Source organism: Musca domestica, unplaced genomic scaffold, assembly GCF_030504385.1.
Source record: "Musca domestica strain aabys unplaced genomic scaffold, Musca_domestica.polishedcontigs.V.1.1 177, whole genome shotgun sequence".
Classification (NCBI taxonomy): Eukaryota; Metazoa; Arthropoda; class Insecta; order Diptera; family Muscidae; genus Musca; species Musca domestica.
In genome coordinates this window covers 899,124-914,127 of record NW_026712235.1, presented here as the reverse complement: position 1 = coordinate 914,127, position 15,004 = coordinate 899,124, and the positions used below count along the sequence as shown (strand labels likewise).

Sequence of the window (15,004 nt, the reverse complement as noted above, 5' to 3'; positions counted from 1 at the left end):
GGCTGTAGTATCCATTACGAACTTCAAATACCAAATATGAAAAATTTCCGGTGAATAATGTCGCTTAAATCTCTAAAATACCGAAAATAGAGAGGTACCGTTATATAGGGGCTATACCAAAACGTGGACCTACTTTATTATTATTATTATAATTTATTTATTACTTATTTCATCTTCACAGCAGATCTTGTTTTAGGGAAAATGTCTGTGTGTGTGAAATTTAAAGAGAGTTGAATGCTTATTTCGCTTTCTTTGAGCGTTTTTTTGAACCCTATTTTGGGCAGGTACCAAAAGAAATATTCCGATCTCTACGATCCTTATAAAAGATCTTGTGTTGATGGAAATATTGAGATGTACTAAGTTTGAATGAAATTGTGGATATTCGTGGATATTCAAAATTTTGACCCCTTGTGGGGGAGGTACCAGAAGAAGTGTACCGATATATCCCATCTTCACAGCAGATCTTGTGTTAGTAGAAATAGAGAGATTTGTAAAATATGAAGGGAACCAGATGCTTATTTCGGATTTTATAATGGTTTGGTTGAAAACTTTGACCCCTTGTGGGGGAGGTACCAGAAGGAATTGTCCAATATATACTATCTTTATAACAGATCTTGTGTTAATGAAAATATTGAGATGTACTAAATCTGAATGAAGTTGAATGTTAATATCGCGTTTTATGAGCTTCATGGGTATTCAAATTTGGACTCTTTATGGGGGAGATATAATCCACCTTCACAGCAGATCTAGTAGAAATAATGGGATGTATGAAATACGAATAGAACGGATTTTATGATCGTTTTGGTTATTCAAACTCTGTGGTGGAGTTACCAGAAATAATTGTCTGATCTCTACGATCTTTATAACAGATCTTGTGTTGATGGAAATATTGAGATGTACTAGTCTGAACGGGATCAGATGTTAATTTCGTGTTTTATAAGGCTCATGGGTACTCAAAATTTTTACCTTTTGGGAGGTATCAGAAGGAGTGGACCGATATATCCCATCATCACAGCAGATCTTGTGATAGTAGAAATAATGGGATGTGTGAAATATGAAGAGAATCGGATGCTTATATCAGATTTTATTCTCGTTTTGGTTATTCAAAATGTTAACCTTTTGTGGAGAAGGTACCAGAAGAAATGGTCCGATCTCTGCTATCTTTATAACAGATCTTGTGTTGATGGAAATATTGAGATGCACTAAATCTAAATGAAAATAAATGTTAATTTCGCGTTTTATGAGCTGCATGGATATTCAAAATTTAAATCCTTTATAGGGGAGGTACTTGATGGAGTGGCCTCATATTGTCAATTTTCTCGCCTGACCTAGCGCTGATCCAAATATTAGGATGTGCAAAGCTGAAGCAAAATAAGATTAACCTTTCTCTTTCTGTGCAGTAAAATATTTTATTGGAGGAGTTGACCGATATTGCCCTTCTCCGAGCTTGATCTAAATTTGATAATCGTAAAATATGTGCTAAATTTGGACTAAATTGTATACTCCCTTCGAGAATTGTCGTGCGCACCAGACAGACGGACGAACCTCGCTAGATCGACTCCAAATGTCCTAAAACGGATTTGGTCCAAAGAGACCTAGGGCCGTTTTGGCCGTATCAAATGTTAAATACCCTCTCTAGCTAAATCGCTGAGGGTATAAAAATTGTCCATTCACTTATCCCTAGGTGGAAAAATTTCTTATGACCTCCGATTAAAGTTCATCACAATAAAAAGTTCGTACGTTTTAAGTAATCATTATCATAAATCATTAGCACAGCACGCCTTGTCCACTCGAGCGGAAGCTGTTTTGCCAAATATTTTAATGATCAGCCTTTGAAGTGCAAATAATGTGCATGATCAGATAAAACTCCTTTGTTTCTTTACCTGGATAGTGGATTAAAGCGGATGCTAAAAGTGCCTAGCAATTCAGATAAAAATAAACAACAAACAAAATGTAACAAAACCACGTTGGCAAAGAGCTGATAACTTGTTGCCCTACATTTAATTGTCAGAATAGGATAGAGTTAAATATTTTTTCATGGAATAGTTTGCTTCTCAAATTTAAGGATATTTGCAGTATCTCCGATTAAATATTAATGAGTGCAAGACAATTTCCAAAAAAAGTGGATATAGATAATATTTTTTTAGGGGTGCTGAGGAGGGGATGAAGCGATTTTAAATTCAAATTTTGCTATTGATATGTAAAAATTTAAAAATTACGGATCACTTTTTACATCCTCCAGCTTTGTTATCGTTTTTGTGTCTTATTGATCTGAACAAAAACTTATCAATTAATGTGTCACCAAAAAAAAGGGGCATGGACCAACAGTGTAGGGTATAAAAATAAAGCTCTGTGTAAATATAAATTCTGAACGTCAAGACAAACAGAAAATCATAAAATATTTGTAATTTATTGATGCCCGGAGCCGCAGCTGCTGCTGCTGCTGCTGTTGCTGCTCTCACGACACCGCATTTGCTTATCACAGCACACAGCTCTTCCCCGGCAACTTGATATCAGCGTGAAATGGGTCATAAACTCTTAATGAATGAGTTGGTGGCATCAGGGTTTAAGTAGATCTCGCTTTCAAGATCATTGTGCTATTCCGCAATTGAAGTCGCAAGGCAAGAAAAGACAACGGGCGCCAAGAAAAATTTGAAAAAAAAAATTTCTAAAAAAAATTATTTCTCAACATGGCCACGGCAATAGAATTATCCCCCCATGAAATTGAAGGATTGTGCCAACAATATTTTGGCCATCAGTGTGTGGCAGAGGCAACATCGGCAACAACACCTAATAATCTACAACTGAATGTGATACGCTACCATTTGAAACCCATTTCGGATAGTCCTTCGGGATTTTTGGGACATCATCGTTATTTGGTGGTCGATGTCCAGGTTGGCAGTAAAAGTGAGGATGGCCGTGACTCCATAGCCTTCAATAGGATACGTTTCTTTACAAAAGCTGCCCCTGTCGAGATTGCCTCACGCATGGACTATCTGGAGGAGTTTGGAGTTTTCAAAAAGGAAATCATTGTCTATCGCGATGTATTGCCTCAGCTACAGGAAATATTTCCAGGAGTAGCCCCAAAATGCTATTATGCCGATAACAATCTTTTGGTTTTTGAAGAACTCCAACAAGGGGGCTATCGCATGGGTGCCGGCCGGGATGGCCTACTGGACTATGAACATTTACAATGTGCCGTCAAGACATTGGCCACAATGCATGCCGCTTCGATTGTCTTTGAGGTTAATCAAGGGGTGAAAATTAATCAAACATTCCCGCCCGCCATTGAGGAGAATGCCTATCCCAGTGAACTGGATGAGAAACATGTTCGCTATCAAAATTTTGCCAATGGAGTTGAGGTTTTTGGTGAACTGATTAAGCAGATGCCGAAATATGAAAAGCAGTTGGACTACATTTTGTCGAATTTGAAAACAAAAATGTCAGTTATATTCCCCTTGGCCCAAACATCGAAGGAGTTCTGCAATGTCTTCTCCCATGGCGATTTGTGGGCCAATAATGTTATGTTCCAGTATGGCAAATATGGTGATAGTCCCATCCAGTGTCGTTTTGTGGACTTTCAGTTGGCCAGATATGCCCCACCGATGTTGGATTTAATAACCCTCCTAACCATACCCAGCTCAAGGGAGTTCCGTTCCAAATATCTAACGGAATTGCTGCAGGAATACTATCGTTTTATGGGAGAATTTTTGAAACGTGAACAATTGAACATTGAGGATTACCTAAGCCCCCAGGAATTTTGGAAAACCTTTGAGGAATATCGCATTTGTGGTCTAATTGAGAGTTGTCTGTTCTCACATTTGACCATCTTGCCACCAGAATTGACGCAGAGCTTAACAGCCACCACAGATGGTTTTAGTGATTTCTTTGCTCGCAAGCGAGTGGAGATCTGTCTCAAGGCCTTCAATACCGATGAATTCTATAGACAGAGGTTAACCGATATGTTGGAAGATTTTGTGGATAATTTTATTTTGAAGAAGACGGAGGAGGGTGAAAAATGAATAAATTTTGAAATGTTCTCTTCTGTCTCTCCTTGAAAAGTTTATTTCATGAAATAACAACGGATGAGGAAAATTAATTCTTTAGGGACATTTTCCTATTATGGCATGGGCGATTTCCTCTAGTCCCAGGTTCTACTGTATTTTTTATTATAATGATGAAATTAACGTCTATTTTAAGTGTGTGCCTGTGTTTGTCTAATATTTATAAAAGATAAGAATTATGTAAATATAGAAGTACGTCAACTGTTTCAGACTAAATTAAAATAGATTTCTATTGTTTTAGGTTTAAGAATAATTACAATTTATGATATAATAAAATTATACATAATTGTATACCCTTGTATGTGTGATTTTTTGTTAACTGTACCCTACATAACAGTTGAGATGGTTAATGTCATTATAAGTAAAAAACACTGAAATAGTAAATATTCAAATAACACTTCGACAAGGATTATATAAAAAAATATATATCGGAGCCGAGTTCCACAAAACGGAAACGTACGTCCCGAAATTCACTCCATTTGGGCTGATATTTGCCATTATTTGCACAAGAAAAGCTGAAATCGGATTAAGGATATATGGGAGCTATATCCAAATCTTTACCGATATTGACAAAATTTTACAAAGGTATTTCCGAGCTCTATAAGATATCTTGTACCAAATCTCATTGTAATACAAAGCATATATATCCCGATTTCAAACAAATTTGATGTACTTGCTTCTAGACTGAATTCGGTCGAATGTACCAAAATTCAGGTCATGTGGACTGATATTGGCCATTTGGTGCACAATTAACCCGAAATTTAGAAAATGTAAAAAAATACAAGTTAAAAAGCAGTAAGTTTGGCCGGACCGAACTTTGAATACCCTCCACAATTTGGAACTAATTTGAAAATTTTCAAAAAATAAAATTCTAAAAAATTTCTGTTAAAATTTTAAAAATACCAAATATAGCCGTTATATTGGGGTTTATACGACGTGGACCGACATAGGCATTGTTTGTCATAAGCCAAATTCGAAACTTAAAATAAGCGGTGAATAATGTAGCTAAAATCATCAAAATATCGTATATAGGGAGGTACCGTTACATCGGAGCTGTGCGAAGGCCTGGACCAGCATAGATATATAGCATCCATTACGAACGTCAAATACGACATTTCAAACAATTTCGGTGGGTTTTGTACCTAAACTCAAAATACCGAATATAGGGAGGTACTGGTATATGGGGCCTTTACGAAGACCTGGACCTGCATACACAATTTTCTGTCAAAGACTCTAAATACGTAATTTGAAACATTCCGCTGAATAATGTTTTAGGGACATCAAAATACAGAATATCGAGAGGTACCGTTATATGGGGGCTATACGAAGGCGTGGACCTGCACAGACAATTTTCTGTCATAGACTGAGTATCTATTACGAACTTCAAATACCAAATTTGAAACAATTGTGGTGCCCATAAAATCATTAAAATACCGAATATCGGGAGGTACCGTTATATGGGGACTATACCAAAACGTGGACCTATATGGCCCATTTTCAATACCAAAAGTCCTGCAGACATAACATACATTTGAGCAAAATTTCATCAATCTACTTCAATTCGTTCGGAAGCTAGAGTGATTTCCACAGACGGACAGATGGATAGACGGACGGACATCGCTAAATCGACATAGAATTTTATGCTGATCAAGAATATATACACTTTGTGGGGTCTAACATGTGTATTTCGAGGTGTTACAAACGGAATGACAAACTTAATATACCCTCCATACTATGGTGGAAGGTATAAAAATATTCATCTTACGAATGTGCTGAAGCTATATCTGAACCAATTTTCACTAAATTTGATGTACTTGCTTCTAGACTGAATTCGGTGGGATGAACCAAAATTCAGGTCATGTGGACTGATATTGGCCATTTTGTGCACAATTAACCCAAAATCGGTTGAAGATATATATAGAAGCTATATTCAAATCTGAACCGATCTTGATACAGTTTGGGCTGTATCTGATATCTGGTACCAAATATCATTCTTGTGGGATGAATATTACGAATATATATGTATTGACCAATTCGTATCTGACCTAAGACTGATATAAATATTGCAACGTAACAGATTTGGACTTTATATGAGATATGTGAAAATATTTAGAAAAGGTGGAAATATGCGCGAGTTACCAGATATAACGGACCGAAGTATTCCATTTTCATACTTTACCTAATACAGATAAAAATACTGGTATGTGCAACATTTGAAGGAAATCGAACATTTCTATTCAATTTAATGTGAATTCATAAATTTCGATAAATTACATATTCATGTCAGATTGAAATATCAGTTTTAAACAATCGTCGACATGTTTTGCAGATATAAGTATTGAAAATTGTGACCCTTTGTGAGTGCAGTACCAGAAGGGGTTGGCAGATATATATCATCTCCACAACATATCTTGTGTTATCAAAAACGTTCGTATTTGAAGGGAGTTGAATGCTTACTTCGCGTTTTATGAGCGATTTGTTTTTCAAAATCTATGTGGGAGGGGGTACCAAAAGAAATGGTTCGATCTCTACTAACATTTATACAGATCTTGTGTTGATGAAAATATTGAGATGTACAGGGTTGCCTACATTTGACGGACCTTTGGGCCCTTCGGGCCCATTCCAACCGACGAGGCTTGTCCGCAGGCAACATTCTTTGCGTCAAGTGAATTTTGTACGGGAACAAATGTAAATCAATGCGAATAATCCGTTGTAAAGTGGGCAGAGCCATGCCCAACTGCTGAGAACGGCGTTTTTGGGATGTTCTTGGGGACCTCTCACCACTGGCTCGTACGGCAGCGATATTCTTGGCCGATCGCCTTGCTGGACTTTTATATGGCCTCTTCGGATTAGAAAGAGCCTTACCAGTCGAAAATTTTTCGTATAAACGCTTAATGGTGTTCTTAGAAGGCGCACTTCTCACATTTTTTAATGTTTTAAATGCACGATGAGTTTTCACAATTGACTTCTTCTGTTGAATGTAAATTTCAGAGCGCTCGCGTGGCATGTATTGGTTCATGGTAAAAATCTGCTTGGACTGACGCTTCAAACGCGGTATGTGACATCTCTGTCAACAGTTATGGCGTTGCCAGATGGGTCCGTCGAATATGGGCAACCCTGTACCAAGTCTGAATGGAATCGGATGTTATTTTGACGTTTTATGAGCTTCACATGTATTCGAAATTTTGACCATTGACTGAAATTAGAAAGAACTGTATTAAATGGTACTAAATTAGGTACTGAAACTGTACTAAAGTAGGTATAATTTGGGTGAACAGATGGAGCTGAAGTTTGAAACATTGAGAGTTAGTTTGTAGGTTTGAAATTTGAAGGTAGTTTTGGGAGTACAGGGTGAGATAAAAAACTGCAAGAAATTTAAATGCCATAATGAAAGCAAAAAATGTCGAAAATAGCATCAAATTTTAGAATAAGTTTAGTTTTTTTCGAATTGATCACCTTTGGCACGAATTATGGCCTTCAAACGGCCAATGAAACCGTCACACCCTGCCCGAATGTTGCTCTGCGGTATTTTAGTCCATTCCCGGCGAAGCGCTTGCTTGAGGTGATCGACACTTTGGTATTTTTAGTGCCAGCTGACCTCTTTGGCAAGTAGACATGACCATTTTGTTTCTTTATAAACTGCTGGACAACGAATGTTTTCTCATCGGAGAAAACCAAATTCCGGAGCTCACCACTTTCGGCCAATCGATGCAACTCTTTAGCTCGTTTCAGTCTATTTTCTTTCTGTTGCGGTGTAAGTTCTTGCACTTTTTGGAATTTCAATGGTTTTACCCCGAGCTCATTTTTCAATATTTGCCGAATGGAATATTGCGATATGTTCACCTCACGAGCCATTTTTCGTCCACTGCGACGCGATCAAGTCGCTTCTATACTTTTCAAAACATTTCTGCTGATGTTGAGGCTTTCTTCCGTACACTGCCTTGACGTCGGGCTACACTACCAGTATCACGGTAACGATCGATGGTATGAGACACAAAAGATTTATTCACATTTAAATGCTGGAGTGCTCTAACGATAGCCACTTGTGGTTTTCCAGCCGAATATAAAGAAATCACACTATCACGCTTGAATTCCGTCACGAATAACATTTTTTCTGGAAAATTCTCACCAAAAAGCGTTTGTACGCTTGTAAACAATATAATGAGCTATCACTGGAATAATTTTAACAGCTGTCGGACGAGTGGCTTAGAAATGACAGCAGTCTGAATTTGGTTGCAGTTTTAATGAAGAAATGAAGAATGGTACTGAATTTATCAATACTTTTTGGAGTACAATGGTACTGAAAAAAGTCCATTGCACTTAATTGTCTATCTCTGCTCGGATGGTGTATAAATGTCGACTTGGCCAAATTTAACCCAATTTTTATTATTTGATTATTTTTGTTCCCAACCTTGACCCCCCAATATATAAATGGGGTGTTTTTATTTAAACAATGTGGAAAAATTCCATGGGAGTTAGACAAAAATAGGCAGATGCAGCGGATTAAAATAAAATAATAATCTTTTTATAATCCATTTGTAAATAAAACTTATTTACAAATTAAACTCTCACGACAACATTTATCTAAATAGATACTCCTATCCTAGTAAGTTAATGACACAAAACGGTTGGGCGCCATAAACATGTTTACGACTTAAGATAATAACAGCTAAACTAAAGTATATCTCATTTTCAAGAGCATTGTTGCAGCATTTTAAGTGGACGAGAAAAAAGATCACCAGCAAACGAATATAGCGGAAAAAGCATCCATTATGGCCACGACAGTGAAAATATCGTGTAATGAGGTCGAAAAATTGTGTCAGCAATATTTTGGTCATCAGGGTGTCACGGAAACGGCAAATGAAGACACAAAGGAAAATTTCCACCTCAATGTAATCCGTTATCAATTGCAACCGATTTCGGATAGTCCTTCGGGATTTTTTGGACATCATAATTTTTTGGTTGTCGATGTTCAGGTCACCACCCACAGTGAGGATGGCCGAGATTCGATTGCCTTCAATAGAATTCGCTTTTTCAGCAAATCGGCACCTGTTGGGAATGCCTCACACATGGAGTATTTAGAGGAATTTGGCGTTTTCCAAAAGGAAATAATGGTCTATCGCGAAGTGCTGCCCCGGCTGCAGAAAATATGCCCAAGAATTGCTCCAAAATGCTACTATGCCGATAATCATCTTTTGGTGTTTGAAGAGTTACAACATTTGGGTTATAAAATGGCCGCAGGCAGGGATGGCCTTTTGGATTATGAGCACTTGCAGAGTGCTGTCAAAGCTTTAGCCAGCTTGCATGCAGCCTCAATTGTGTTTGAGGTCAAGCTAAATGTGAAAATTAATCAAATATATCCCCTGGCCATCAAGGAGAATGCCTATCCAGAAAATCTCGATCCCAAACATGTGCGCTATCAGAATTTTGTCAATGGCATTGAGGTGTTTGCGGAATTGATTAAAGCAATGCCTAAATATTCGGGTCAAACAGATTATATTTTGAGGAATTTAAAGCCCAAAATGTCAATTATTTTCAAATTGGCCCAACCTTCTAGGGAGTATCGTAATGTCTTTTGCCACGGTGATCTGTGGGCCAATAATCTCATGTACAAACACGATGGCAGTTCTCTTGAATGTCGTCTTGTGGATTTTCAATTATCACGCTATGCCCCGCCCATGTTGGATTTAATAACCCTTCTAACCATACCCACTTCACGTGAATTTCGCGCCAAACATCTAATGGATTTGCTAAAGCAGTATTATGGTTTTATGGGAGAATTTTTAAAACGTGAGCAGTTGAATATTGAAGATTTCCTAAGCTCTGCGGAATTTTGGCACACCTTTGAACTATATCGAATTTGTGGCCTAATTGAAAGTTGTTTCTTTTGCCATTTCATTGTCTTGCCACCGGAATCGACCCTAAGCTTGACAGCCTCCACGGATGGTTTCAATGATTTCTTTTCCCGCAAACGAGTGGAGATTTGTCTCAAAGCATTCCATAACGATGACATATATCATCAGAGACTATCCGATATGCTGGAAGATTTTGTGTATAATTATATTTTAACGAAAAGGGAGAAAAGTGAATGAATTGGAATTTTAAAAAAATCTGAATTCAGTATCTGGTCTTAAAAATGTTCGTAATTGTTCAACTCATTAGATATACGGTAAAAGCAGAGAAGGTTCTACTGTACTTTTTACTCAATTATAATGAACTGTTTTTATTAGTCATATAAAAATGATATTAAATAAAATTTATAACACAAGAAAATTCCGTGAAAATTCTATGTAAATATCTACTATGTATAGAAATAATATCATGAAATAAAACAATATAATTTATTTATAACAAATAAGTTTGTTTTTATTAAAATTTCTCTTTGTTTAAATATCCAGTAAAAATGTGGGAGTCTCTTTTCAAAACAATGGGTTGATAATTCGATTTGTAATGAGAATTTTTTCTGGGAGAGTCAACACCTTCGACCACAAATTCTAATGCCAATGCACAGTTAGGGCCACTGGGCTCATGATAAAAGTAGAAAAACTGAATACAATAAATTTCAACTCTAGCGCTCTACATATTCTCTTAACATATCAAAAATTTTCCAACAATATTCTTTATACCCTCAGCCATATGGCTAGAGATGGTATATATCATTTGATACTGCCACAACGTGCCCCATCGAAATAACGACCAAATCCGTTTCAGAACATTTGGAGACAATGTAGCGATGTCCTTCCGTCCGTCTGTTCATCTCTCTGGCTGGCTGGTGCGCTAGTTACGTATTTAAAAATATATATGAATTAAATTATGCCCTCCACACTATTTTATTTATTGTTTTTTCGTTTCATTACCTATTATGTTTTGTTATTTTTATTCATTTCACCAACTCATTATCACTGTATCCCACTTACCACTGCCATTCTCTTTATTATAATATCTCTCTTACTCCTTATGAATATTTCACTCTTTTCTTTACTCTCTTTATTTCTCTTTATCTATTTTTGATTTAAATCAGCAGTGCTCAAGAAAAAATATCTCTTTCCAGTCAAATTTCTCTTTGCTTATTTAAATCAAGAACAAAACAGTGTTAAGTCATTGTTTTTACAAATATTTTTATCCATTTGCTTTATAAATTATTTTGGCAAACATTCATGTTAAAAATAATTAAATGGAATCATAAAATATAAAGAAAAACAGAATTTTAATTTTCTCTTAAATTATCTCTTTTTTCCGCTCATGTTTGTTGTGAGCAGGGCTGGTTTAAATATTCATAACACTATTAATTTAAGCACAGTTGGAGTTTAGAGTTTAACGGCCTTGCATTTGTACTGTGTATTAAGAAAAATATTTAAATAAATAAATCAAATAAATTACATGTGTTTTAATCTATATAACTCGCACGATAACTCTCAAAGGGAGTATCCGTTTTGGCCCGAACTTGGTACATAGTAATATTATAATCAAATTTAGATCGAGTTCCGAGATGGTCAATATCGGTCCACTCCTTTTGGTTCCTCCACCAAAAAAGTCGAAATTTTCAAAAAAAAAAAAAAATATTTTACTGCACAGAAGTTAAAGGATTCTCCAATATTGCTCCAACTTTGCAAATCCCAATATTTGTATTAGTGCTAGGTCATGTGAGAAATTGGACAATATGGGTCCACTCCATTTAAAACCTCCCCCGAAAAGGGTCAAAATTTTGAAAATTATAACTCTTATAAAATGCGATCACAAAAGTTTTTAGTAACCCAACGTTTGGCGTAAAGTTTGAATACATCGGTTACCTTCTTCTGGTACCTCCCCCACAAAAGGATCAACATTTTCAACATCCATGAGGCTCATAAAACGCGAAATTAACATCCGATACCATTCAGACTTGGCACAACTCATTATTTCTGTCAACACAAGATCTGTTATAAAGAAGGGTCAACATTTTGAATAACCAAAACGATCATAAAATCCGAAATAAACATCCGGTTCTCTTTGAAGATAGGGTATATAGATCCACTCCTTCTGGTACCTCCCCCACAAAGGGTCAAATTTTTGAGTAAACATGAAGCTCATAGAAGGCGAAATTAACATCAGGACTTGGCACATCTCAACATTTCCTTCAGCTCAATATATGTTATAAAGATGGTTGAGATCGGACCATTTTTTCTGGTACCTCCCCCACATAGGGTTCAAGATTTAAAAAAAAAACAAAAACCTCAAAAAAAACGCGAAACTTTTTGCTAATGCAAGATCTATTGTGAAGATGATATTTATCTGCCAACGCCAACCTCAAAGGGTCACAATTTTTAAATTTTTTTTATCTGCCATAACTTGCGAAACTGGTCAGCGATTTTGTACAAATTGCTATATCTAAATATTTCTCCCAACCAGAAACCCGTGGTGAATATGGAATCTGTGATTCCGCATAAAATTGAATATAAATTGGATTTCTTAAACACCCAAAAAATATATTATTGAAAAATCCCCATTTATAGCTTAGACCAGGGCCAGGTACAAACAGAAAACCGTGACTTCAATAAACGCAATTCGCTCCACACTCACAAGGAAAAAAATATTTAATCGGGCAATAAAAAATTTGGGAGAACATAAAAATGCTAGCCGTGGCCCGACCCTGACTTTGATATTAACTGGAAAAATATCCATAAAAAGTGCTCGATTAAAACTCAAATTATCGTTGAGAAAATACACCTTGATAGCGTAGATAGTAGCGGAAAGTCTTCTTAAAACCCCTTTGACAGTTCCAATATTCTGTGAAAACATAAAAATCGGCATTCATAAACTCTGCAAATTCTTAAAATATCCATTAAAAATCGAAATGTAAATCTCTGAAAGATTTTGCTTTTTTTCTCAAATATTCTCCAAAAGTAAAATCGGATATTCTCCAAAAATAATCTCAAAATTTTCACTCCAAAATATTTTTCAAAAACATTGTCAAATTATAAAAATTCTTAAAGCCATTATTTCAAAAAATGTTTATTAATTAAAACTTGCTGATCGCCGCTAAAACATTGCCAACCATCTTCATTTTCAATTTTACAAATGCACAATGGTTGATGTCTTGACTAAACTTTAAAGCGATATTGCTTTTGGCCAACTGGAACTTTTTTTCATTACGAAAACCCAATTCTCGTTTACGGCTTAAACTTTTTTATGAGCCGCTGGTAGTTGGTTTCGCATTTCAGCCGAGAAAACCCAAAAATGAAGAGGCCAACTCTTCGCCAGCCATGTACACGCTTGCCACAAGCCAGCAAATGCTGTTTGAGAGCGTGAGGATGAAAACGTGAAACATTTTTTTTGTCTTTTTTTGGTGGGAAGGTTTTTTACTTCGTGCAAAACTCAAATTTGAAACAGTTGTTTACGAGACGCGTTCGTTTAAACTTCGTTAGGCGCTTTTGTTGCCAGCCCAAAGCCAGCAAATTCATCCAATTCAAATCGAAACAATCAACGGAAATTGTAAATATTTAAATGACAAAAACAAAAAAAAACCCAAAAAAAATAAAAACAATTAAACGGTTTTGAATTCGTGTAAATTTGTTGTAAAAAAAAACAAAAAATTCAGTTGTGTGATCGGCACTTGATGCAATGCGGATTTTTTTCTCGTTCATTCATTCATTCATTTGTTTAAACTCTGTGTTTTCTTGTTTGATTACCCATTAAACCCAGAGTTTTGCAAAATTGTTTCTTTTTTTCTGTTTTGGTTTCAGTTAAACGGATTTAAGGCCGACAGCAACAACAACAACATCTTCGCGGTACTAACTACAAGATTTGTGTACTTGTGAATCTTCTCATCACATACAGAGATTGCAAAAATATCGAAAAACTCATCAAATTTTAATTTTGAAATTCGCGTAACGATCTCAACAACAACAACTACAACAAAACGGAAGATGGAAAAAATGTGAGTTTTGAAATCATCGAAAAGGCAATACGATGTGAGGTATATTTTATGGAAAGTGTAATTAACAAGAAATAATGGCGGTTTAATGGCTAAGATGTGACAATAAGAACGGAATCTGTTTGACAACTAAGAATTACAACAAAGATAGCAACAAGGCCACACAGGTTCTTAATGAAAGTCGAACTTCCAGAATAAAAAAAAAAAAATAATTAAAATAAGTGATACATTTTGAGATTATTTCCCCATAGAAACAATTTTACCATCGTTCTTTGAGGATTTTTTCTAAAAAAATCCAGTAAAAAAAGCGAAAAGTCGGTCGGGGAGACCCCATGATACCCTTCATTGAGGATTTTTTTCTATAGAAAAAAAATCGGAACCTCAGTTCACTAAGGCAGATTTTTTCCATAGAAAAAAATTCAGAACCTCAGCTCACTGAGGCAAATATTTTCCATAGAAAAAAAAATCAGAACCTCAGCTCACTGAGGCAGATTTTTTCCGTAGAAAAAAATTCAGAACCTCAACTCACTAAGGCAGATTTTTTCCATTAAAAAAAATTCAGAACCTCAGTTCACTGAGGCTGATTTTTTCGATAGAAAAAAAATATGCCAGTTCACTGAGGACATTTTTTCTATAGAAAAAATATGCAGAACCTCAGTTGACTGAGGATGAATTTTTTTTCTATAGAAAAAAGATGCAGAACCTCAGTTCACTGAGGCGAATATTTTTTTCCAAAGAAAAAAATTCGGAACCTCAGTTCGCTGAGGCTGACTTTTTTTCGCAACCTCCGTTCACTGAGGCTGACATTTTTTTCGTATAGAAAAAAATTCGAAACCTCAGTTCACAGAGGCTGATATTTTTTCCTATAGAAAAAAATTCACAACCTCAGTTCACTGAGTCTGAATTTTTTTCGTATAGAAAAAAATTCGCAACCTCAGTTCACTGAGGCTGACATTTTTCTCGTATAGAAAAAAATTCGCAACCTCAGTTCACTGAGGCTGACATTTTTCTCGTATAGAAAAAAATT

General features: G+C 35.9%; 3 protein-coding genes across 3 annotated transcripts in view; all 3 read left to right on the top strand.

Moving 5' to 3' along the window:
- Positions 1-2,612: 2,612 nt before the first annotated feature.
- Positions 2,613-4,222, top strand: LOC131801819 (uncharacterized). Its single transcript, XM_059120787.1, has one exon. It carries the CDS (start codon positions 2,691-2,693, stop codon positions 4,020-4,022), a length of 1,332 nt encoding a protein of 443 aa, XP_058976770.1. The 5' UTR covers positions 2,613-2,690; the 3' UTR covers positions 4,023-4,222.
- A 4,575-nt stretch (positions 4,223-8,797) lies between these two features.
- LOC131801817 (uncharacterized) lies at positions 8,798-10,156 on the top strand. Its single transcript, XM_059120785.1, has one exon. It carries the CDS (start codon positions 8,837-8,839, stop codon positions 10,154-10,156), a length of 1,320 nt encoding a protein of 439 aa, XP_058976768.1. The 5' UTR covers positions 8,798-8,836.
- Positions 10,157-13,394: 3,238 nt separating this feature from the next.
- LOC131801814 (uncharacterized) overlaps positions 13,395-15,004 on the top strand; it is a 35,892-nt gene continuing 34,282 nt past the window's right edge. Inside the window, exons 1-2 of the mRNA XM_059120780.1 lie at positions 13,395-13,535; positions 13,787-13,980. Of these exons, the coding sequence (XP_058976763.1) occupies positions 13,970-13,980 (11 nt within the window). The 5' untranslated portion in view covers positions 13,395-13,535; positions 13,787-13,969. The remainder of the gene's footprint in view (positions 13,536-13,786; positions 13,981-15,004) is intronic.

What these genes read in the sequence shown, in the direction of transcription:
- LOC131801819 (XM_059120787.1), top strand. Translation starts at nt 2,691, where the DNA reads ATGGCCACGGCAATAGAATTATCCCCCCATGAAATTGAAGGATTGTGC.
- LOC131801817 (XM_059120785.1), top strand. Translation starts at nt 8,837, where the DNA reads ATGGCCACGACAGTGAAAATATCGTGTAATGAGGTCGAAAAATTGTGT.